The sequence below is a fragment of the Oncorhynchus kisutch genome, linkage group LG17, assembly GCF_002021735.2.
Source record: "Oncorhynchus kisutch isolate 150728-3 linkage group LG17, Okis_V2, whole genome shotgun sequence".
NCBI classification, from domain to species: domain Eukaryota; kingdom Metazoa; phylum Chordata; class Actinopteri; order Salmoniformes; family Salmonidae; genus Oncorhynchus; species Oncorhynchus kisutch.
In genome coordinates, this window is record NC_034190.2 from 86562539 (window position 1) to 86589187 (window position 26649).

Below are 26649 nucleotides of genomic sequence, written 5' to 3' on the forward strand. Positions count from 1 at the left end.
TCGCAGGTACTACAACACGTTACTATTACGCTGTTATCGCAGGTACTACAACACGTTACTATTACGCTGTTATCGCAGGTACTACAACACGTTACTATTACGCTGTTATCGCAGGTACTACAACACGTTACTATTACGCTGTTATCGCAGGTACTACAACACGTTACTATTACGCTGTTATCGCAGGCACTACAACACGTTACTATTACGCTGTTATCGCAGGTACTACAACACGTTACTATTACGCTGTTATCGCAGGTACTACAACACGTTACTATTACACTGTTATCGCAGGTACTACAACACGTTACTATTACACTGTTATCGCAGGTACTACAACACGTTACTATTACACTGTTATCGCAGGTACTACAACATGTTACTATTACGCTGTTATCGCAGGTACTACAACACGTTACTATTACGCTGTTATCGCGGGTACTACAACACGTTACTATTACACTGTTATCGCAGGTACTACAACACGTTACTATTACACTGTTATCGCAGGTACTACAACACGTTACTATTACGCTGTTATCGCGGGTACTACAACACGTTACTATTACGCTGTTATCGCAGGTACTACAACACGTTACTATTACACTGTTATCGCAGGTACTACAACACGTTACTATTACGCTGTTATCGCAGGTACTACAACACGTTACTATTACACTGTTATCGCAGGTACTACAACACGTTACTATTACGCTGTTATCGCAGGTACTACAACACGTTACTATTACACTGTTATCGCAGGTACTACAACACGTTACTATTACGCTGTTATCGCAGGTACTACAACACGTTACTATTACGCTGTTATCGCAGGTACTACAACACGTTACTATTACGCTGTTATCGCAGGTACTACAACACGTTACTATTACACTGTTATCGCAGGTACTACAACACGTTACTATTACGCTGTTATCGCAGGTACTACAACACGTTACTATTACGCTGTTATCGCGGGTACTACAACACGTTACTATTACACTGTTATCGCAGGTACTACAACACGTTACTATTACGCTGTTATCGCAGGTACTACAACACGTTACTATTACACTGTTATCGCAGGTACTACAACACGTTACTATTACGCTGTTATCGCGGGTACTACAACACGTTACTATTACACTGTTATCGCAGGTACTACAACACGTTACTATTACACTGTTATCGCAGGTACTACAACACGTTACTATTACACTGTTATCGCGGGTACTACAACACGTTACTATTACACTGTTATCGCAGGTACTACAACACGTTACTATTACACTGTTATCGCAGGTACTACAACACGTTACTATTACACTGTTATCGCAGGTACTACAACACGTTACTATTACACTGTTATCGCAGGTACTACAACACGTTACTATTACACTGTTATCGCAGGTACTACAACACGTTACTATTACACTGTTATCGCAGGTACTACAACACGTTACTATTACACTGTTATCGCAGGTACTACAACACGTTACTATTACACTGTTATCGCAGGTACTACAACACGTTACTATTACACTGTTATCGCAGGTACTACAACACGTTACTATTACACTGTTATTACATGTTTTTACACTGTACTTTGTATTAGAATACCAAATATTACATATTACAATGTTTCACAATATATGGTATTAACATTCCTACTCGCCAATCCAATCAGTAGGGCTCTTTAAACTGGTGTGAATATACCACGACATGATAGGACCGGTAACTGATAACCATTCCTCTGTATTGAAACATGCAGACAACACAACTCGCATTCAAGATAGATAAATAAAATACAAATCAAGCCTGAATACCCTAAAAATAACTTTATTTTGAAAAGCCTTAAGAAAAAAAAATACTAAGATGTCATATTGTACAAAAAAATAACAGGTCACCACCCCCAGGTAAAAACAGAGTACAATACTGAAGTTTATTTCTCTCTTAAAATCAAACGTTTTTAGCTATGCAAAAGTAGTAGAAGAAGAGGACAGAACAATAACGATACAGTACTAAAAGAAACACAATAGGGATCAATATTCCTTTCGGCAAATTGAGCAAATTTCAGGTCTTTTGAGCACAAAGTTGAACATTGTGAAAATTCTGTGCAACTTCTGGCGCGCGTTTACTGTGAACACTGAGGCTGTACCCACTTTAAGTTACAGTTTTACTGTGAACACTGAGGCTGTACCCACTTTAAGTTAGTTTTACTGTGAACACTGAGGCTGTACCCACTTTAAGTTACAGTTTTACTGTGAACACTGAGGCTGTACCCACTTTAAGTTACAGTTTTACTGTGAACACTGAGGCTGTACCCACTTTAAGTTACAGTTTTACTGTGAACACTGAGGCTCTACCCACTAAGTTACAGTTTTACTGTGAACACTGAGGCTGTACCTGCTAAGTTACAGTTTTACTGTGAACACTGAGGCTGTACCCACTAAGTTACAGTTTTACTGTGAACACTGAGGCTGTACCTGCTTTCAGTTACAGTTTTACTGTGAACACTGAGGCTGTACCTGCTTTAAGTTACAGTTTTACTGTGAACACTGAGGCTGTACCCACTTTAAGTTACAGTTTTACTGTGAACACTGAGGCTGTACCTGCTCTACTGTGAACACTGAGGCTGTACCCACTTTAAGTTACAGTTTTACTGTGAACACTGAGGCTGTACCCACTTTAAGTTACAGTTTTACTGTGAACACTGAGGCTGTACCTGCTAAGTTACAGTTTTACTGTGAACACTGAGGCTGTACCCACTAAGTTACAGTTTTACTGTGAACACTGAGGCTGTACCTGCTTTCAGTTACAGTTTTACTGTGAACACTGAGGCTGTACCCACTAAGTTACAGTTTTACTGTGAACACTGAGGCTGTACCTGCTTTAAGTTACAGTTTTACTGTGAACACTGAGGCTGTACCCACTAAGTTATAGTTTTACTGTGAACACTGAGGCTGTACCCACTAAGTTACAGTTTTACTGTGAACACTGAGGCTGTACCCACTAAGTTACAGTTTTACTGTGAACACTGAGGCTGTACCCACTTTCAGTTACAGTTAACAGTGGTCAAGTAGGCTGCTCTGGATATTTGATCATAATGTAGGCCTACCAGAGTAGCCTACCATCAAAAACAATGGAGAAAATGCATCCCATAGCATTTTAACATGGAAATAGCCGTTCTATCGTTCAACCTACAGTAGCAGTCAATGTGTGGTGTTCAATGCAGGCCTACATTCCATGAGACTTGAAACAAACATGGAGGGATTGACAACCTGTTCATCCACTTGTCCTTTAGACAAGGAGGTGAATGAACATGTTTGTGTGTTGTTTGATGCAAGAAACCGCTTGACAAAATAAAATGCATTGTTATTCTCATACCATTATTACAGCGAATCAGACAAATTATTGCTACCTTCCGCTTATTTGCTTACTTAGCTTATTCAAGCATGTCTCAAAATACAACACTGCCCCTTTAAGACCGAATATAGGGATACTGCAGCTCTGATTGGTTATGGCGCACCGGTCGGTGTAGAGTATGGGCCTGATGTCGTGCTTGTCAATACAATAGAGTCCTACTCCAATTCTCTCTGCCTACAAGAACATCTCTTGCACAGTTTGTTTTCTTTCAGTGTGGTTGCATTGAAAAGGGCTTTGATTGTGTTGATTCCATCCTAATTCGCACAGTAAAGGGACACGCTGATAGTGTTAACTAAAAGGGAAAACTAGACAGTTCAATCTCGTACATCTCTGCGCGGGCTGAAGTCCCGGGGAGCCGTGCGCCCACGCAGCTTATAGGGAACATTGATAATAATAACATAATATTTACAGTAACGGAGTAAATAGGAAATGGAAATCAACTTTAATGGCAGGTTTCCCAGACAAAGATTAAAGTTAGGCTTAGTTTAGTACTAAAAAAAATCTGCTTAAATGGAAAATCTCCATTGAAATAGCGCTTTAGTCCAGGACTAGGATGAATCTGTGTCTGGGGAAATTCTCTATCAAATCGCTTTTAAATAAACCCACTGTAGACTATTGATTACTTCTACTGTCATCTCTGTAGATCAAGTATCAATCTCTCAAAAGTCCTCTCTCCTCATCTCACTCTCTTCATCACCCCCTCCACACAAAAAAAAAGAGACTAAAACATGAAAATGAAATCTTCATCTACGTATATTAAAATGCTAAAATATAAAATAGTTTGTAGATCTTTATTTCATTCTGAACAGCTGTTGGGTCTAATGACCACAGAGATCTGAGAACTACAGTTACGTTCTAATGGATTGGCACACTTGAAATAATTCACAATTTCTTCCCCCAAAAAATAAGTTGATATTGAAAAAAAAACAACCTGTGCGTTTCACACCTATATTGGTTTGATTAACAACTGCACAGGACCAAGAAAATAAAAGGCACTTCAAAGTCAGACAATGGCCTGGACTAAAGTATTCCAAATCCATTTGGTTGGAGGCAGGGGATTATCTTTATAAGGTGTAATTTTATCTCCCCAACCAGTCTCAACCAGTCTCAACCAGTCTCAACCAGTCTCACAGTACTGACAACACAACCAGTCTCAACCAGTCTTACAGTACTGACAACACAACCAGTCTCAACCAGTCTCAACCAGTCTCACAGTACTGACAACACAACCAGTCTTAACCAGTCCCAACATGCTTATAGTACTGACAACACAACCAGTCTTAACCAGTCTCAACATGCTCACAGTACTGACAACACAACCAGTCACAACATGCTTATAGTACTGACAACACAACCAGCCTCACAGTACTGACAACACAATCAGTCTCACAGTACTGACAACACAACCAGTCACAGCATGCTTATAGTACTGACAACACAACCAGTCTCACAGTACTGACAACACAACCAGTCTCACAGTACTGACAACACAACCAGTCACAGCATGCTTATAGTACTGACAACACAACCAGTCTCACAGTACTGACAACACAACCAGTCTCACAGTACTGACAACACAACCAGTCTTAACCAGTCTCACAGTACTGACAACACAACCAGTCTCAACATGCTTATAGTACTGACAACACAACCAGTCTCACAGTACTGACAACACAACCAGTCTCACAGTACTGACAACACAACCAGTCTCAACAGTACTGACGATAACAACCAGTCTCTACCAGTCTCAACAGTACTGACGATAACAACCAGTCTCAACCACTCTCAACAGTACTGACGATAACAACCAGTCTCAACCACTCTCAACAGTACTGACGATAACAACCAGTCTCAACCACTCTCAACAGTACTGACGATAACAACCAGTCTCAACCACTCTCAACAGTACTGACGATAACAACCAGTCTCTACCAGTCTCACAGTACCGACGATAACAACCAGTCTCTACCAGTCTCACAGTACCGACGATAACAACCAGTCTCTACCAGTCTCAACAGTACCGACGATAACAACCAGTCTCTACCAGTCTCAACAGTACTGACGATAACAACCAGTCTCTACCAGTCTCAACAGTACTGACGATAACAACCAGTCTCTACCAGTCTTAACAGTACTGACGATAACAACCATTCTCTACCAGTCTCAACAGTACTGACGATAACAACCAGTCTCTACCAGTCTCAACAGTACTGACGATAACAACCAGTCTCTACCAGTCTCAACAGTACTGACGATAACAACCAGTCTCAACCAGTCTCACAGTACTGACGATAACAACCAGTCTCTACCAGTCTCACCGTACTGACAACACAACCAGTCTCTACCAGTCTCAACAGTACTGACGATAACAACCAGTCTCTACCAGTCTCAACAGTACTGACGATAACAACCAGTCTCTACCAGTCTCAACAGTACTGACGATAACAACCAGTCTCTACCAGTCTCGACAGTACTGACGATAACAACCAGTCTCACAGTACTGACGATAACAACCAGTCTCTACCAGTCTCACAGTACTGACAACACAACCAGTCTCTACCAGTCTCAACAGTACTGACGATAACAACCAGTCTCTACCAGTCTCAACAGTACTGACGATAACAACCAGTCTCAACCAGTCTCACAGTACTGACGATAACAACCAGTCTCTACCAGTCTCAACAGTACTGACGATAACAACCAGTCTCTACCAGTCTCAACAGTACTGACGATAACAACCAGTCTCTACCAGTCTCAACAGTACTGACGATAACAACCAGTCTCTACCAGTCTCAACAGTACTGACGATAACAACCAGTCTCTACCAGTCTCAACAGTACTGACGATAACAACCAGTCTCAACCACTCTCAACAGTACTGACGATAACAACCAGTCTCTACCAGTCTCAACAGTACTGACGATAACAACCAGTCTCTACCAGTCTCAACAGTACTGACGATAACAACCAGTCTCTACCAGTCTCAACAGTACTGACGATAACAACCAGTCTCTGCCAGTCTCAACAGTACTGACGATAACAACCAGTCTCTACCAGTCTCAACAGTACTGACGATAACAACCAGTCTCTACCAGTCTCAACAGTACTGACGATAACAACCAGTCTCTACCAGTCTCAACAGTACTGACGATAACAACCAGTCTCTACCAGTCTCAACAGTACTGACGATAACAACCAGTCTCTACCAGTCTCACCAGTCTCAACGATAACAACCAGTCTCAACGATAACAACCAGTCTCAACCACTCTCAACAGCACTGACGATAACAACCAGTCTCTACCAGTCTCAACAGTACTGACGATAACAACCAGTCTCTACCAGTCTCAACAGTACTGACGATAACAACCAGTCTCTACCAGTCTCAACAGTACTGACGATAACAACCAGTCTCAACCAGTCTCACAGTACTGACGATAACAACCAGTCTCTACCAGTCTCACCGTACTGACAACACAACCAGTCTCTACCAGTCTCAACAGTACTGACGATAACAACCAGTCTCTACCAGTCTCAACAGTACTGACGATAACAACCAGTCTCTACCAGTCTCAACAGTACTGACGATAACAACCAGTCTCTACCAGTCTCAACAGTACTGACGATAACAACCAGTCTCAACCAGTCTCACAGTACTGACGATAACAACCAGTCTCTACCAGTCTCACAGTACTGACAACACAACCAGTCTCTACCAGTCTCAACAGTACTGACGATAACAACCAGTCTCAACCAGTCTCACAGTACTGACGATAACAACCAGTCTCTACCAGTCTCAACAGTACTGACGATAACAACCAGTCTCTACCAGTCTCAACAGTACTGACGATAACAACCAGTCTCTACCAGTCTCACAGTACTGACGATAACAACCAGTCTCTACCAGTCTCAACAGTACTGACGATAACAACCAGTCTCTACCAGTCTTACAATACATGTATTGGACACATGGAAACTGGATATAGACAAACGCGCACACACACACAAACCTGTCTTACAAACAGCTCTAACACACACCTGTCTTACACGCTCACAACACACACCTGTGTTACAAGCTCACACACACACACACACACACACCTGTGTTAATCCTCCCGCATGCTTCGATTCGGCTGAACCAAACGAGAGTACTCGCATGCTCCCTTAAAAGACCTTCTCTTGAAAAACAAGAAAAAAAAATTGCGATGGTACTGTTTGTCCAACTTGAGACGCCGTAGCCAATATACACTTCCTCAAAATAATCAGAATTAATCTAAAGATAACTCAAGAAATCTGTCCAAAATGTACGTTTTTGTCAAGGAGATGCTAGTCGAACGATTTTACATCTAACTAAGATGTTTGTTGCCTTATTTCTCAATGAAAACGATTAGTCTGTCGTTGAATGACAAACACTTATTGAAGAATCCCTACTGTTGACCAATCACTGACGAAAGGGGCGGAGACGCGGATACTGAACTTCGGCTTGCCAGGAGAACAGAACGCATACATGAACAGCCCGAAAAAAAATCCCTCACCGAAATCAACAGAAACGTCACAGGAAGTACAAAATATACAAACTATTTTGGATGGGAAGCATGCGGATAACTCCTTCACACACCTGTCTCACACACACCTGTCTCACACACACCCGTCTCACACACACCCGTCTCACACACACCCGTCTCACACACACCCGTCTCACACACACCCGTCTCACACACACCCGTCTCACACACACCCGTCTCACACACACCCGTCTCACACACACCCGTCTCACACACACCCGTCTCACACACACCCGTCTCACACACACCCGTCTCACACACACCCGTCTCACACACACCCGTCTCACACACACCTGTCTCACACACACCTGTCTCACACACACCTGTCTCACACACACCTGTCTCACACACACCTGTCTCACACACACCTGTCTCACACACACCCGTCTCACACACACCTGTCTCACACACAGCTCACACACACCTGTCTCACACACACCTGTCTCACACACACCTGTCTCACACACAGCTCACACACACCTGTCTCACACACACCTGTCTCACACACAGGGCCTGAGTTAGAGCATGGACCAGAAGAAGCCCATTAAAATATAATTCTTAATAAAGTAGGGCTGAGGGGACTAAAGGGTTAAACAAGAGTCTCTCTCTTAGCTTCCTCTATATAGTAACCTGAAGGTAGTGGACAGGTGAAACTAACCGCTTCCTCTATATAGTAACCTGAAGGTAGTGGACAGGTGAAACTAACCACTTCCTCTATATAGTAACCTGAAGGCTGTGGACAGGTGAAACTAACAGCTTCCTCTATATAGTAACCTGAAGGTAGTGGACAGGTGAAACTAACCACTTCCTGTCTATAGTTACCTGAAGGTAGTGGACAGGTGAAACTAACCGCTTCCTGTCTAGTTACCTGAAGGTAGTGGACAGGTGAAACTAACCGCTTCCTCTATATAGTAACCTGAAGGTAGTGGACAGGTGAAACTAACCGCTTCCTGTCTATAGTTACCTGAAGGTAGTGGACAGGTGAAACTAACCGCTTCCTCTATATAGTAACCTGAAGGCAGTGGACAGGTGAAACTAACCGCTTCCTGTCTATAGTAACCTGAAGGCAGAGGACAGGTGAAACTAACCACTTCCTGTCTATAGTTACCTGAAGGTAGTGGACAGGTGAAACTAACCGCTTCCTGTCTAGTTACCTGAAGGTAGTGGACAGGTGAAACTAACCGCTTCCTCTATATAGTAACCTGAAGGTAGTGGACAGGTGAAACTAACCGCTTCCTGTCTATAGTTACCTGAAGGTAGTGGACAGGTGAAACTAACCGCTTCCTCTATATAGTAACCTGAAGGTAGTGGACAGGTGAAACTAACCGCTTCCTGTCTATAGTTACCTGAAGGTAGTGGACAGGTGAAACTAACCGCTTCCTCTATATAGTTACCTGAAGGTAGTGGACAGGTGAAACTAACCGCTTCCTGTCTATAGTTACCTGAAGGTAGTGGACAGGTGAAACTAACCGCTTCCTCTATATAGTTACCTGAAGGTAGTGGACAGGTGAAACTAACCGCTTCCTCTATATAGTTACCTGAAGGTAGTGGACAGGTGAAACTAACCGCTTCCTGTCTATAGTTACCTGAAGGTAGTGGACAGGTGAAACTAACCGCTTCCTGTCTATAGTTACCTGAAGGTAGTGGACAGGTGAAACTAACCGCTTCCTCTATATAGTAACCTGAAGGTAGTGGACAGGTGAAACTAACCGCTTCCTGTCTATAGTTACCTGAAGGTAGTGGACAGGTGAAACTAACCGCTTCCTCTATATAGTAACCTGAAGGTAGTGGACAGGTGAAACTAACCACTTCCTGTCTATAGTTACCTGAAGGTAGTGGACAGGTGAAACTAACCGCTTCCTGTCTAGTTACCTGAAGGTAGTGGACAGGTGAAACTAACCGCTTCCTCTATATAGTAACCTGAAGGTAGTGGACAGGTGAAACTAACCGCTTCCTGTCTAGTTACCTGAAGGCAGAGGACAGGTGAAACTAACCGCTTCCTCTATATAGTTACCTGAAGGTAGTGGACAGGTGAAACTAACCGCTTCCTGTCTAGTTACCTGAAGGCAGAGGACAGGTGAAACTAACAGCTTCCTGTCTAGTTACCTGAAGGTAGTGGACAGGTGAAACTAACCGCTTCCTGTCTAGTTACCTGAAGGCAGAGGACAGGTGAAACTAACAGCTTCCTCTATATAGTAACCTGAAGGTAGTGGACAGGTGAAACTAACCGCTTCCTGTCTAGTTACCTGAAGGCAGTGGACAGGTGAAACTAACCGCTTCCTGTCTAGTTACCTGAAGGCAGAGGACAGGTGAAACTAACCGCTTCCTGTCTAGTTACCTGAAGGCAGAGGACAGGTGAAACTAACCACTTCCTGTCTAGTTACCTGAAGGCAGTGGACAGGTGAAACTAACCGCTTCCTCTATATAGTAACCTGAAGGCAGTGGACAGGTGAAACTAACCACTTCCTGTCTAGTTACCTGAAGGCAGTGGACAGGTGAAACTAACCGCTTCCTCTATATAGTAACCTGAAGGCAGTGGACAGGTGAAACTAACCACTTCCTGTCTAGTTACCTGAAGGCAGAGGACAGGTGAAACTAACCGCTTCCTGTCTAGTTACCTGAAGGCAGAGGACAGGTGAAACTAACCGCTTCCTGTCTAGTTACCTGAAGGCAGAGGACAGGTGAAACTAACCGCTTCCTGTCTAGTTACCTGAAGGCAGAGGACAGGTGAAACTAACCGCTTCCTGTCTAGTTACCTGAAGGCAGAGGACAGGTGAAACTAACCGCTTCCTGTCTAGTTACCTGAAGGCAGAGGACAGGTGAAACTAACCGCTTCCTGTCTAGTTACCTGAAGGCAGAGGACAGGTGAAACTAACAGCTTCCTGTCTATAGTTACCTGAAGGCAGAGGACAGGTGAAACTAACAGCTTCCGGTCTATAGTTACCTGAAGGCAGAGGACAGGTGAAACTAACAGCTTCCTGTCTATAGTTACCTGAAGGCAGTGGACAGGTGAAATTAACAGCTTCCTGTCTATAGTTACCTGAAGGCAGAGGACAGGTAAAACTAACAGCTTCCTGTCTATAGTTACCTGAAGGCAGAGGACAGGTGAAACTAACAGCTTCCTGTCTATAGTTACCTGAAGGCAGAGGACAGGTGAAACTAACAGCTTCCTGTCTATAGTTACCTGAAGGCAGAGGACAGGTGAAACTAACAGCTTCCTGTCTATAGTTACATGAAGGCAGTGGACAGGTGAAATTAACAGCTTCCTGTCTATAGTTACCTGAAGGCAGAGGACAGGTAAAACTAACAGCTTCCTGTCTATAGTTACCTGAAGGCAGAGGACAGGTGAAACTAACAGCTTCCTGTCTATAGTTACCTGAAGGCAGAGGACAGGTGAAACTAACAGCTTCCTGTCTATGGTGACATAAAGGCAGTGGACAGGAGAAACTTTAAATTAAGGCCAGCTGGGTTGACCAGGAGAGGAAGCCACAGTCGACGCTACTTTCTCAATTCCTCCTATAGGCCTCATGGCACAGCTCCACATCAAAACAACACTGTCCATCTTTCCCAGCCCCCTTGGCTCCTTCACCCTAAGGCATTAGTGTAGTTCTGACAGGATTGGATACATGTAAAAACATAGCCACATTTCCACCTCGCCCATCAGGGTTGCATTCATTAATAAACACCGTAACAAAATGTACTGCAGTAGAAGATTGATTCTTATTGTAAAAGTTCAGGTAGATCCCTCCCGGTTTCAGTCTGTTTTGTTCCGTTCGGTGACTAATGAACATGACCTACTTTCACACAGTAGTTCCATATAGACTCCCTTCTGTATCCTGTGGATATGACGAATAAGATTTGATTTCCTTTTTGATACCTACGCAATTTTTTCAGATCGAGGGCATTTAACCCTTTCTATCCCCTCCCCAGTCCCAAATGCAACCCTATATAGTGCACCACATAGGGAATAGGGTGCCGAGATGGGACGTTACCCACAGGCACAGATCTGAGACCAGTTTTAAACCTACCCCTCAAAAGGGTCGTTACCCACCGGCACAGATCTGAGACCAGTTTTAAACCTACCCCTCAAAAGGGGCGTTACCCACAGGCACAGATCTGAGACCAGTGTTAAACCTACCCCTCAAAAGGGGCGTTACCCACAGGCACAGATCTGAGACCAGTTTTAAACCTACCCCTCAAAAGGGATGGTGCACCATTTTGGCAATTAAGCCCTTTAACTACTGACCCAGAGTCAGATAAAACTCATGGATACAAATGTGTCTCTGAGTGTAGTTTAAAGGAAGTTGAAGTTTTGTGAGCCTTTGATAAACCAGTGTTAGCGTAATGACTGGAAGTCTATGGTATCAGTTAGCTGATTGCGCTAACACCAGCATCACCAAGAGATTCAGCCACAGAAAGATTTTTTGTTCTTGAGCGAATGGTAAGGAACATAATTAGAAATAATTTGTAGACTGCAAATTGACCGCAAGAAGCCCAAACAAATATATATACACACTGACTAAAACAATCATACAATTACATACATCTCTCTCTTATGAGTGAGAATACTTTGGTACAGATTTACAAAATCAAAATCCCTTGGAACTGATTTTCAGGGGTTTTACAGTCTTTATGTCCAACAATAAAATAACGTAAACTTGTATTTATTTTTTGCTCAGAAAACTTGAGCGAGGAGGTAAATAAAATCGGGGAACCCTGTCAGACGTTCAGTCATTGCCAAAATGTGACACTATCCCTTTAAATGATTACAACTATATTTTGGGAGGGTAAAACTGGTCCAAGATCAGTATCCAGGGGCAACTTCTCCCTGGGGCCTATAACAGCATGCAGGCGTTCTTCTTTCCACGTCTCTTGGCCTGTAGCGCCGCCCTGGTGGCCATCTCAAACACCTCCCTGACTCCGTCCTTGGTCTTAGCTGAGCACTCCTGACAGCCGTAGGCACCGATCCGGTTAGCCATGTCTCTGCCCTCCTCCGACTTCACTGGCTCCTAGAGACGAAGAGAGAGAGAGAGAGAAGTTAACACAGACACCGTTAGCCATGTCTCTGCTACAGGGAGAAGGGTGTCACGTACCTGTTTCATCTTGGCCAGCTCCCTGCGTGTGTGTTCGTCGTTCCTCAGGTCCTTCTTGTTGCCCACGAGGATGATGGGAACATTAGGACAGAAGTGTTTCACCTCCGGAGTCCACTTCTCTGGAATGTTCTCTGGAGGGAGAGATGTTAGTGGGTGTGTGTCGTGTTCAGTTAATTCCTCTGACTGTGTGTGTGTGTGTGTGTGTCATTAGTCGTATGTACCGGATACACACAGTATACACCAGGGGTAATGAACTCTGACCCTACGAGGTCCGGAATCTGCTGCTTTTCTGTTCTACCTGATAATTAATTACACCCACCTGGTGTCCCAGGTCTAAATCAGTCCCTGATTAAAGGGGTATCACCCACCTGGTGTCCCAGGTCTAAATCAGTCCCTGATTAGAGGGGAATAACCCACCTGGTGTCCCAGGTCTAAATCAGTCCCTGATTAGAGAGGAATCACCCACCTGGTGTCCCAGGTCTAAATCAGTCCCTGATTAGAGGGGAATCACCCACCTGGTGTCCCAGGTCTAAATCAGTCCCTGATTAGAGGGGAATCACCCACCTGGTGTCCCAGGTCTAAATCAGTCCCTGATTAAAGGGGTATCACCCACCTGGTGTCCCAGGTCTAAACCAGTCCCTGATTAGAGGGGAATCACCCACCTGGTGTCCCAGGTCTAAATCAGTCCCTGATTAGAGGGGAATCACCCACCTGGTGTCCCAGGTCTAAATCAGTCCCTAATTAGAGGGGAATCACCCACCTGGTGTCCCAGGTCTAAATCAGTCCCTGATTAGAGGAGAATAACCCACCTGGTGTCCCAGGTCTAAATCAGTCCCCGATTATAGAGGGAGACAATTAAAAAAATGCAGTGGAACTGGGGGTAAACACCATCCAACAAAACACTTCCTGATCTGAGTTGGAGGGGGTAAACACCATCCAACAAAACACTTCCTGATCTGAGTTGGAGGGGGTATACACCATCCAACAAAAAAACTTCCTGATCTGAGTTGGAGGGGGTATACACCATCCAACAAAACACTTCCTGATCTGAGTTGGAGGGGGTATACACCATCCAACAAAACACTTCCTGATCTGAGTTGGAGGGGGTATACACCATCCAACAAAACACTTCCTTGCTGTGTGTGTGTTGTATGTTACCTAAACTATCTGGGCTGTCTACAGAGAAGCACATGAGTATAACGTCAGTGTCGGGATAGGAGAGAGGTCTCAGTCTGTCATAGTCCTCCTGTCCTGCTGTGTCCCATAATGCTAACTCCACCTGGGAGAGAGGGAGGGGAAGAGAGAGCGAGAAAGAGGAGGGGGAGAGAGAGAGGAGGAGGGGGAGAGAGAGAAAGAGAGAAAGAGAGGAGGAGGGGGAGAGAGAGAGGAGGGGGAGAGAGAGAGAGGAGGAGGGGGAGAGAGAGAGAGGAGGAGGGGGAGAGAGAGAGAGAAAGAGAGGGAGAGAGAGAGAGAAAGAGAGGGAGAGAGAGAGGAAGAGGGGGAGAGAGAGAGAGAAAGAGGGGGAGAGAGAGAGAGAGGGAGAGAGAGAGGGAGGGGAAGAGAGAGCGAGAAAGAGGAGGAGGGGGAGAGAGAGAGAGAAAGAGAGAGAAAGAGAGAGGGAGAGGGAGGGGGAGAGAGAGGGAGAGGGAGAGAGAGAAAGAAAGAGGGGGAGAGAGAGAGAGGGGGAGAGAGAGAGGGGGAGAGAGAGGGAGAGAGAGAAAGAAAGAGGGGGAGAGAGAGGGAGAGGGAGAGAGAGAAAGAAAGAGGGGGAGAGAGAGAGTCATTTAGCACAGTGGTTAAGGAAGTCAATCCAGCTTTCAACTTATTCTTTAAAGTTGTAATAGTAGAATGTACAAGGTGACATTTCTAAATCGGGAATTGCGTCATCAGTTCCTCTTGTCCTGTCAGTCATTGCAGACCTTAGTTAGCTATTTATAACTTTTCAGAAACATCCAGATCAACCATGCCCATGTCAGCTAACGTTTTTTAGCCCATAGATTTTGTAGTAATGTTTGAGTCACTGAAATACCACATGAATAAACATTAAACATGGCAAAATGAGCTTTAAACCTGAAAAATGTTCTCTCCCGCCAACAAGGGTGTGAACAGTGCTTCTGCCCACAGAAATAGACATAGTGCATGATGGGATGATTTAGCAGACACTAAACTACCCAGTTTGTGCATTCATCTTCAGATAGCTAGGTGAGACAACCACATATCACAGTCATAGTCAGGACATTCATCTTCAGATAGCTAGGTGGACCAGTCATAGTCAGTACATTCATCTTCAGATAGCTAGGTGGACCAGTCATAGTCAGTACATTCATCTTCAGATAGCTAGGTGGACCAGTCATAGTCAGTACATTCATCTTCAGATAGCTAGGTGAAACAACCACATATCACAGTCATAGGAAGTACCTTTTCAGCAAAGGCAGTGCTAGTTGAGAAGTCAAGGGGGTGGAACCATTTTGTCATTATATCCATCACTTTCAGGTGGAAACCAGGTCCAAGGGTCTGGTTTGGAATTGGGCCCAAGAGAAAATGAGGACACGGTCAGTTTGGTTTGGAACTAGGACCCTGGCTGAGGCTCACCTGTTTGCCGTCGACCTCGATGTCAGCCACATAGTTCTCGAACACAGTGGGCACATAGACCTCTGGGAACTGGTCTTTACTGAAGACGATCAGCAGGCAGGTCTTCCCACACGCTCCGTCTCCCACGATCACCAGCTTCTTCCTGATTGCAGCCATCTATAGGGGGGAGGGGGGGGAAAAATCGAGAAAGAGGGGAGGAGAGGTGAAACAGGGGAGGTGGAAGAGAGACAGGGGGAGAGATGGACGATAGAGATTAACACTCATATTATACCACTGCATCCATCTTTGTTTCCGTTTAGCCTGCATAGTGATACCCTGATTTTAGCCTACTTCACAAAGGTAGCTCAGGTTCTCTTGTTCCTGGGGTAATTTTGTTTCTAGCCCTTAACTATTACACCTGATACAGATATGTGATTTCATATTGACCTAGATCAATTTTGTTCATGGGCGGATGGTAGCCTAGCGTTTAAGAACATAAAGGCCAGTAACTGAACGTTTGCTGGTTCGAATCATCAAGTCAACCATGTAAAAAATCTCTATGTGCACATGAGCAAGGCACTTAACCATTAGTCGCTCTGGATAACAGCGACTAAAATTACTAAAATGTAAATGTTCATATGAATGAAATACAGTGTTCTTTCATATGACCAAGGAATGATAACTTAAATGTCATAAGGGAAACATATTTGAGATAATTACTGTATCTAGCTAGCTAACATTGCCTTGGCCAGCTAATGTTATTAGCTAGCTGGCGTTAGCTAACTAATTAGCTAATAAACTAGACAGCAAATACAAAAGTAACCACAAACAATCAAGTAAACACATTGTTAGTGAGAAGTCTTGTGTGTGTTTTTGTTTATATTTCTTGTAAATAGTTAAGGGTTTAGTTGGGTAATTTGCTAGTTATGTAGAAAAAGGAAGTACGTATTGTAAGGATACGCCTGACGCCCAAAACCGGTAACTCATGTCAGAATTTATACACGTTTGGTTAAGGGTTTAATTAAGGGTAGGAGTTTGTGGTTGGTTTAAGCGTCAGCTGTGTCCTTATATTCTTTCCCAGTTAGATAGCCAGCTAGCTAATGCGACAACAAGTTAGCTAGCTAATGTTTGGTTGTCAATACTTTGAGCTCCATTTGCGGTTTTAAAAAGAAATGGCTATAGATTTCATAAGTGTTTTAGTTATATATAATCCTCAATATACGGTTGTTACGCAACTGTATTTGATAAAGATAGTTAAAAGAAGGAATAGCTAGATTAAAGTGATGCTACCGTTTGTTAGCTCTGTTTCGGGTTGTCGCCGCTTCTCTTCCGGTCCGAGCTGAAATCCCCGCCCACTTTGGACTGCCACGCACTGGCAGCATATAGAGACCTAGACCTACAGATCTAGCTTAAAAATGTCTACAAATCTCAACAACAACAAAAATCATACCAACCCACCGGTTTTGTTTTGATTTACACTTTACAAGAAATAGCATAACACAAATAATATCCACATGAATCAAATAAAGGAAAGAAGTCAAAGAGTAAAAAACAAAAAACAAGTGATAAAGAAAATATATAAATATTTTTAGAAAAATAGACTAATTTCAGAAGTTGATCTACCCCCCAGGTCACCCCCCTCTCCCCAGGTCACCCCCCCTCTCCCCAGGTCACCCCCCTCTCCCCAGGTAATCCCCCAGGTCACCCCACTCTCCCCCCCACTCTCCCCAGGCCACCCCCCTCTCCCCAGGCCACCACCCAGGCCACCACCCAGGTCACCCCCCCCAGGTCACCCTCCTCTCCCCAGGTTTTCTCAGACAATAGCATAGCATAGCATAGCCTATAGAAATGCAGCTCAACAGGAACACTAATTTCATTCCATGCACCAACCAGCTACGAGAAGCTGGCTCTCACTGTGCAACGGGTGCTGCTATTATGCTGAATGCCAGGGCTCTAATGAAGTCTATGGTTTGATTTTTGGTTGCATTTGCATTGATGTCAGAGTGATTGAAAGGGACAATAGATCGCTGTGTACCTGCCATTGGCAACTGGCTGTTAGCAAGTAGTTAAGGGCTTGTAAGTAAACATTTCACTGTAAGATGTTACTGTTGTATTTGGCACGTGACAAATAAAATTAGATTTCATTTGGGAGGCTACTAATGACCAGCAGCGGCATCAGAGGTCATTTTGGAGAAGCCTAGTTACTGTGACTAAACTGCCACATGTAATTTGACTGAGGTCATTTTGGAGAAGCCTAGTTACTGTGACTAAACTGCCACATGTAATTTGACTGAGGTCATTTTGGAGAAGCCTAGTTACTGTGACTAAACTGCCACATGTAATTTGACTGAGGTCATGTGTCTCCTGATTGCCACCTGGCGGCAACATGGTCACCGTAACAGCCCTACCATGAGAAATGTTTTTCTGCAAAACAGAAAATAGTCCACTAGGACTACAGTACAGCTGGTAGTCTACCCTAACACACGGCAAAACAGAATGGCATTTTATGTAGGCATAGTGACACTTACAATGCATTTTCAGACATCTCCAAGATCCAGGAATCATACAGGATGGAAGTTCAATGTTCTAATTCAATTGTGTGGTCCTAGTGGAGGGTAGACTACCAGCAGTACTGTAGTGGAGGGTAGACTACCAGCAGTACTGTAGTGGAGGGTAGACTACCAGCAGTACTGTAGTGGAGGGTATACTACCAGCAGTACTGTAGTGGAGGGTAGACTACCAGCAGTACTGTAGTCCTAGTGGAGGGTAGACTACCAGCAGTACTGTAGTCCTAGTGGAGGGTAGACTACCAGCAGTACTGTAGTGGAGGGTAGACTACCAGCAGTACTGTAGTAGAGGGTAGACTACCAGCAGTACTGTAGTCCTAGTGGAGGGTAGACTACCAGCAGTACTGTAGTCCTAGTGGAGGGTAGACTACCAGCAGTACTGTAGTCCTAGTGGAGGGTAGACTACCAGCAGTACTGTAGTCCTAGTGGAGGGTAGACTACCAGCAGTACTGTAGTCCTAGTGGAGGGTAGACTACCAGCAGTTCTGTAGTCCTAGGGGAGGGTAGACTACCAGCAGTACTGTAGTCCTAGTGGAGGGTAGACTACCAGTAGTACTGTAGTCCTAGTGGAGGGTAGACTACCAGTAGTACTGTAGTCCTAGTGGAGGGTAGACTACCAGCAGTACTGTAGTGGAGGGTAGACTACCAGCAGTACTGTAGTGGAGGGTAGACTACCAGCAGTACTGTAGTGGAGGGTAGACTACCAGCAGTACTGTAGTGGAGGGTAGACTACCAGCAGTACTGTAGTGGAGGGTAGACTACCAGCAGTACTGTAGTCCTATTGGAGGGTAGACTACCAGCAGTACTGTAGTGGAGGGTAGACTACCAGCAGTACTGTAGTGGAGGGTAGACTACCAGTAGTACTGTAGTCCTAGTGGAGGGTAGACTACCAGCAGTACTGTAGTGGAGGGTAGACTACCAGCAGTACTGTAGTCCTAGTGTAGGGTAGACTACCAGCAGTACTGTAGTCCTAGTGGAGGGTAGACTACCAGCAGTACTGTAGTGGAGGGTAGACTACCAGCAGTACTGTAGTGGAGGGTAGACTACCGGCAGTACTGTAGTGGAGGGTAGACTACCGGCAGTACTGTAGTGAGGGTAGACTACCAGCAGTACTGTAGTCCTAGTGGAGGGTAGACTACCAGCAGTACTGTAGTGGAGGGTAGACTACCAGCAGTACTGTAGTCCTAGTGGAGGGTAGACTACCGGCAGTACTGTAGTGGAGGGTAGACTACCAGCAGTACTGTAGTGGAGGGTAGACTACCAGCAGTACTGTAGTCCTAGTGGAGGGTAGACTACCAGCAGTACTGTAGTGGAGGGTAGACTACCAGCAGTACTGTAGTGGAGGGTAGACTACCAGCAGTACTGTAGTGGAGGGTAGACTACCAGCAGTACTGTAGTCCTAGTGGAGGGTAGACTACCAGCAGTACTGTAGTGGAGGGTAGACTACCGGCAGTACTGTAGAGGAGGGTAGACTATCGGCAGTACTGTAGTGGAGGGTAGACTACCAGCAGTACTGTAGTCCTAGTGGAGGGTAGACTACCAGTAGTACTGTAGTCCTAGTGGAGGGTAGACTAGCGGCAGTACTGTAGTGGAGGGTAGACTACCAGCAGTACTGTAGTCCTAGTGGAGGGTAGACTACCAGTAGTACTGTAGTCCTAGTGGAGGGTAGACTACCAGTAGTACTGTAGTGGAGGGTAGACTACCAGCAGTACTGTAGTGGAGGGTAGACTACCAGCAGTACTGTAGTCCTAGTGGAGGGTAGACTACCAGTAGTACTGTAGGGGAGGGTAGACTACCAGCAGTACTGTAGTCCTAGTGGAGAGTAGACTACCAGCAGTACTGTAGTCCTAGTGGAGGGTAGACTACCAGCAGTACTGTAGTCCTAGTGGAGGGTAGACTACCAGCAGTACTGTAGTCCTAGTGGAGGGTAGACTACCAGTAGTACTGTAGTCCTAGTGGAGGGTAGACTACCAGTAGTACTGTAGTGGAGGGTAGACTACCAGCAGTACTGTAGTCCATGGTAGACTACCAGCAGTACTGTAGTCCTAGTGGAGGGTAGACTACCAGCAGTACTGTAGTAGAGGGTAGACTACCAGCAGTACTGTAGTCCTAGTGGAGGGTAGACTACCAGTAGTACTGTAGTGGAGGGTAGACTACCAGCAGTACTGTAGTCCTAGTGGAGGGTAGACTACCAGTAGTACTGTAGTGGAGGGTAGACTACCAGCAGTACTGTAGTCCTAGTGGAGGGTAGACTACCAGCAGTACTGTAGTCCTAGTGGAGGGTAGACTACCAGCAGTACTGTAGTAGAGGGTAGACTACCAGCAGTACTGTAGTCCTAGTGGAGGGTAGACTACCAGTAGTACTGTAGTGGAGGGTAGACTACCAGCAGTACTGTAGTCCTAGTGGAGGGTAGACTACCAGTAGTACTGTAGTGGAGGGTAGACTACCAGCAGTACTGTAGTGGAGGGTAGACTACCAGCAGTACTGTAGTGGAGGGTAGACTACCAGCAGTACTGTAGTCCTAGTGGAGAGTAGACTACCAGGAGTACTGTAGTCCTAGTGGAGGGTAGACTACCAGCAGTACTGTAGTGGAGGGTAGACTACCAGCAGTACTGTAGTCCTAGTGGAGAGTAGACTACCAGCAGTACTGTAGTCCTAGTGGAGTGTAGACTACCAGCAGTACTGTAGTCCTAGTGGAGGGTAGACTACCGGCAGTACTGTAGTGGAGGGTAGACTACCAGCAGTACTGTAGTGGAGGGTAGACTATCGGCAGTACTGTAGTGGAGGGTAGACTACCAGCAGTACTGTAGTGGAGGGTAGACTACCAGCAGTACTGTAGTGGAGGGTAGACTACCAGCAGTACTGTAGTCCTAGTGGAGAGTAGACTACCAGCAGTACTGTAGTCCTAGTGGAGGGTAGACTACCAGCAGTACTGTAGTAGAGGGTAGACTACCAGCAGTACTGTAGTGGAGGGTAGACTACCAGCAGTACTGTAGTGGAGGGTAGACTACCAGCAGTACTGTAGTCCTAGTGGAGAGTAGACTACCAGCAGTACTGTAGTCCTAGTGGAGGGTAGACTACCAGCAGTACTGTAGTCCAAGTGGAGGGTAGACTACCAGCAGTACTGTAGTAGAGGGTAGACTACCAGCAGTACTGTAGTACAGGGTAGACTACCAGCAGTACTGTAGTCCTAGTGGAGAGTAGACTACCAGCAGTACTGTAGTCCTAGTGGAGAGTAGACTACCAGCAGTACTGTAGTCCTAGTGGAGAGTAGACTACCAGCAGTACTGTAGTCCTAGTGGAGGGTAGACTACCAGCAGTACTGTAGTAGAGGGTAGACTACCAGCAGTACTGTAGTGGAGGGTAGACTACCAGCAGTACTGTAGTAGAGGGTAGACTACCAGCAGTACTGTAGTGGAGGGTAGACTACCAGCAGTACTGTAGTGGAGGGTAGACTACCAGCAGTACTGTAGTGGAGGGTAGACTACCAGCAGTACTGTAGTCCTAGTGGAGAGTAGACTACCAGCAGTACTGTAGTCCTAGTGGAGGGTAGACTACCAGCAGTACTGTAGTGGAGGGTAGACTACCAGCAGTACTGTAGTCCTAGTGGAGAGTAGACTACCAGCAGTACTGTAGTCCTAGTGGAGGGTAGACTACCGGCAGTACTGTAGTGGAGGGTAGACTACCAGCAGTACTGTAGTGGAGGGTAGACTATCGGCAGTACTGTAGTGGAGGGTAGACTACCAGCAGTACTGTAGTGGAGGGTAGACTACCAGCAGTACTGTAGTCCTAGTGGAGAGTAGACTACCAGGAGTACTGTAGTCCTAGTGGAGGGTAGACTACCAGCAGTACTGTAGTGGAGGGTAGACTACCAGCAGTACTGTAGTCCTAGTGGAGAGTAGACTACCAGCAGTACTGTAGTCCTAGTGGAGGGTAGACTACCAGTAGTACTGTAGTGGAGGGTAGACTACCAGCAGTACTGTAGTCCAGGGTAGACTACCAGCAGTACTGTAGTCCTAGTGGAGGGTAGACTACCAGCAGTACTGTAGTAGAGGGTAGACTACCAGCAGTACTGTAGTCCTAGTGGAGGGTAGACTACCAGTAGAACTGTAGTGGAGGGTAGACTACCAGCAGTACTGTAGTCCTAGTGGAGGGTAGACTACCAGTAGTACTGTAGTGGAGGGTAGACTACCAGCAGTACTGTAGTCCTAGTGGAGGGTAGACTACCAGCAGTACTGTAGTCCTAGTGGAGGGTAGACTACCAGCAGTACTGTAGTAGAGGGTAGACTACCAGCAGTACTGTAGTCCTAGTGGAGGGTAGACTACCAGCAGTACTGTAGTCCTAGTGGAGGGTAGACTACCAGTAGTACTGTAGTGGAGGGTAGACTACCAGCAGTACTGTAGTGGAGGGTAGACTACCAGCAGTACTGTAGTGGAGGGTAGACTACCAGCAGTACTGTAGTCCTAGTGGAGAGTAGACTACCAGGAGTACTGTAGTCCTAGTGGAGGGTAGACTACCAGGAGTACTGTAGTCCTAGTGGAGGGTAGACTACCAGCAGTACTGTAGTGGAGGGTAGACTACCAGCAGTACTGTAGTCCTAGTGGAGAGTAGACTACCAGCAGTACTGTAGTCCTAGTGGAGGGTAGACTACCAGCAGTACTGTAGTCCTAGTGGAGGGTAGACTACCAGCAGTACTGTAGTCCTAGTGGAGGGTAGACTACCGGCAGTACTGTAGTGGAGGGTAGACTACCAGCAGTACTGTAGTGGAGGGTAGACTACCAGCAGTACTGTAGTCCTAGTGGAGGGTAGACTACCAGCAGTACTGTAGTAGAGGGTAGACTACCAGCAGTACTGTAGTGGAGGGTAGACTACCAGCAGTACTGTAGTGGAGGGTAGACTACCAGCAGTACTGTAGTGGAGGGTAGACTACCAGCAGTACTGTAGTGGAGGGTAGACTACCAGCAGTACTGTAGTGGAGGGTAGACTACCAGCAGTACTGTAGTGGAGGGTAGACTACCAGCAGTACTGTAGTCCTAGTGGAGAGTAGACTACCAGCAGTACTGTAGTCCTAGTGGAGAGTAGACTACCAGCAGTACTGTAGTCCTAGTGGAGGGTAGACTACCATCAGTACTGTAGTAGAGGGTAGACTACCAGCAGTACTGTAGTGGAGGGTAGACTACCAGCAGTACTGTAGTGGAGGGTAGACTACCAGCAGTACTGTAGTGGAGGGTAGACTACCAGCAGTACTGTAGTCCTGGTGGAGAGTAGACTACCAGCAGTACTGTAGTCCTAGTGGAGGGTAGACTACCAGCAGTACTGTAGTCCTAGTGGAGGGTAGACTACCAGCAGTACTGTAGTCCTAGTGGAGGGTAGACTACCAGCAGTACTGTAGTCCGAGTGGAGGGTAGACTACCAGCAGTACTGTAGTAGAGGGTAGACTACCAGCAGTACTGTAGTAGAGGGTAGACTACCAGCAGTACTGTAGTCCTAGTGGAGAGTAGACTACCAGCAGTACTGTAGTCCTAGTGGAGGGTAGACTACCAGCAGTTCTGTAGTCCTAGTGGAGAGTAGACTACCAGCAGTACTGTAGTCCTAGTGGAGGGTAGACTACCAGCAGTACTGTAGTAGAGGGTAGACTACCAGCAGTACTGTAGTAGAGGGTAGACTACCAGCAGTACTGTAGTGGAGGGTAGACTACCAGCAGTACTTTAGTGGAGGGTAGACTACCAGCAGTACTGTAGTCCTAGTGGAGGGTAGACTACCAGCAGTACTGTAGTAGAGGGTAGACTACCAGCAGTACTGTAGTAGAGGGTAGACTACCAGCAGTACTGTAGTGGAGGGTAGACTACCAGCAGTACTTTAGTGGAGGGTAGACTACCAGCAGTACTGTAGTCCTAGTGGAGGGTAGACTACCAGCAGTACTGTAGTCCTAGTGGAGGGTAGACTACCAGTAGTACTGTAGTAGAGGGTAGACTACCAGCAGTACTGTAGTGGAGGGTAGACTACCAGTAGTATTGTAGTGGAGGGTAGACTACCAGTAGTATTGTAGTGGAGGGTAGACTACCAGCAGTACTGTAGTCCTAGTGGAGGGTAGACTACCAGCAGTTCTGTAGTAGAGGGTAGACTACCAGCAATACTGTAGTCCTAGTGGAGGGTAGACTACCGGCAGTACTGTAGTGGAGGGTAGACTACCAGCAGTTCTGTAGTGGAGGGTAGACTACCAGTAGTACTGTAGTGGAGGGTAGACTACCAGTAGTACTGTAGTAGAGGGTAGACTACCAGCAGTACTGTAGTGGAGGGTAGACTACCGGCAGTACTGTAGTGGAGGGTAGACTACCAGTAGTATTGTAGTGGAGGGTAGACTACCAGTAGTACTGTAGTGGAGGGTAGACTACCAGTAGTATTGTAGTGGAGGGTAGACTACCAGCACTACTGTAGTGGAGGGTAGACTACCAGCAGTACTGTAGTGGAGAGTAGACTGCCAGCAGTACTGTAGTCCTAGTGGAGGGTAGGCTACCGGCAGTACTGTAGTGGAGGGTAGACTACCGGCAGTACTGTAGTGGAGGGTAGACTACCAGTAGTATTATAGTGGAGGGTAGACTACCAGCAATACTGTAGTCCTAGTGGAGGGTAGACTACCAGCAATACTGTAGTCCTAGTGGAGGGTAGACTACCGGCAGTACTGTAGTGGAGGGTAGACTACCAGCAGTTCTGTAGTGGAGGGTAGACTACCAGTAGTACTGTAGTGGAGGGTAGACTACCAGTAGTATTGTAGTGGAGGGTAGACTACCGGCAGTACTGTAGTGGAGGGTAGACTACCGGCAGTACTGTAGTGGAGGGTAGACTACCAGCAGTACTGTAGTGGAGGGTAGACTACCGGCAGTACTGTAGTGGAGGGTAGACTACCGGCAGCACTGTAGTGGAGGGTAGACTACCGGCAGTACTGTAGTGGAGGGTAGACTACCGGCAGTACTGTAGTGGAGGGTAGACTACCGGCAGCACTGTAGTGGAGGGTAGACTACCGGCAGTACTGTAGTGGAGGGTAGACTACCGGCAGTACTGTAGTGGAGGGTAGACTACCGGCAGTACTGTAGTGGAGGGTAGACTACCGGCAGTACTGTAGTGGAGGGTAGACTACCGGCAGTACTGTAGTGGAGGGTAGACTACCGGCAGTACTGTAGTGGAGGGTAGACTACCGGCAGTACTGTAGTGGAGGGTAGACTACCGGCAGTACTGTAGTGGAGGGTAGACTACCGGCAGCACTGTAGTGGAGGGTAGACTACCGGCAGCACTGTAGTGGAGGGTAGACTACCGGCAGTACTGTAGTGGAGGGTAGACTACCAGCAGTACTGTAGTCCTAGTGGAGGGTAGACTACCAGCAGTTCTGTAGTCCTAGTGGAGGGTAGACTACCAGCAGTTCTGTAGTCCTAGTGGAGGGTAGACTACCAGCAGTTCTGTAGTCCTAGTGGAGGGTAGACTACCAGCAGTTCTGTAGTCCTAGTGTAGGGTAGACTACCAGCAGTTCTGTAGTCCTAGTGAAGGGTAGACTACCAGCAGTACTGTAGTCCTAGTGGAGGGTAGACTACCAGCAGTTCTGTAGTCCTAGTGGAGGGTATAATATCAGGTAGGGCTGTATAATATCAGGTAGGGCTGAATAATATCAGGTAGGGCTGTATAATATCAGGTAGGGCTGTTCTGGTGTATAATATCAGGTAGGGCTGTATAATATCAGGTAGGGCTGTATAATATCAGGTAGGGCTGTACGGCTGTATAATATCAGGTAGGGCTGTTCTGGTGTATAATATCAGGTAGGGCTGTTCTGGTGTATAATATCAGGTAGGGCTGTATAATATCAGGTAGGGCTGTTCTGGTGTATAATATCAGGTAGGGCTGTATAATATCAGGTAGGGCTGTTCTGGTGTATAATATCAGGTAGGGCTGTACGGCTGTATAATATCAGGTAGGGCTGTATAATATCAGGTAGGGCTGTACTGGTGTATAATATCAGGTAGGGCTGTATAATATCAGGTAGGGCTGTTCTGGTGTATAATATCAGGTAGGGCTGTATAATATCAGGTAGGGCTGTTCTGGTGTATAATATCAGGTAGGGCTGTACGGCTGTATAATATCAGGTAGGGCTGTATAATATCAGGTAGGGCTGTACTGGTGTATAATATCAGGTAGGGCTGTATAATATCAGGTAGGGCTGTTCTGGTGTATAATATCAGGTAGGGCTGTACGGCTGTATAATATCAGGTAGGGCTGTACTGCTGAAATGTATTGAGTCAGTAAGTATTCAACCCCTTTGTTATGGGAAGCCTAAATAAGTTCAGGAGTAAAAATAATTTTAACAAGTCACATAAGAAATTGCATGGACTCTCTCTGTGTGCAATAATAGTCTTTAACATGATGTTTGAATTACTACCTTAT

The 26649-nt window shown here is 45.8% G+C and overlaps 1 protein-coding gene across 1 annotated transcript; it reads right to left on the reverse strand.

Annotated features, from left to right (window-relative positions):
• Window positions 1–1823: 1823 nt before the first annotated feature.
• Window positions 1824–17029, reverse strand: LOC109881405 (rho-related GTP-binding protein RhoA-C-like). The gene is made up of 5 exons (XM_031794884.1): window positions 16942–17029; window positions 15673–15828; window positions 14239–14359; window positions 13081–13211; window positions 1824–12996 (listed from the first exon to the last, which is right to left on the reverse strand). Exons 2-5 carry the CDS (start codon window positions 15826–15828, stop codon window positions 12823–12825), a joined length of 582 nt encoding a protein of 193 aa, XP_031650744.1. The 5' UTR covers window positions 16942–17029; the 3' UTR covers window positions 1824–12822.
• Window positions 17030–26649: the final 9620 nt, after the last annotated feature.

What these genes read in the sequence shown, in the direction of transcription:
- LOC109881405 (XM_031794884.1), bottom strand. Translation starts at nt 15,828, where the DNA reads ATGGCTGCAATCAGGAAGAAGCTGGTGATCGTGGGAGACGGAGCGTGT. An exon ending in AGACAGCCCAGATAGTTTAG is followed by an intron (nt 13,212 to 14,238) that starts GTAACATACAAC and finishes CTCTCCCTCCAG; the next exon opens with AGAACATTCCAGAGAAGTGG. An exon ending in AGCTGGCCAAGATGAAACAG is followed by an intron (nt 12,997 to 13,080) that starts GTACGTGACACC and finishes CTTCGTCTCTAG; the next exon opens with GAGCCAGTGAAGTCGGAGGA.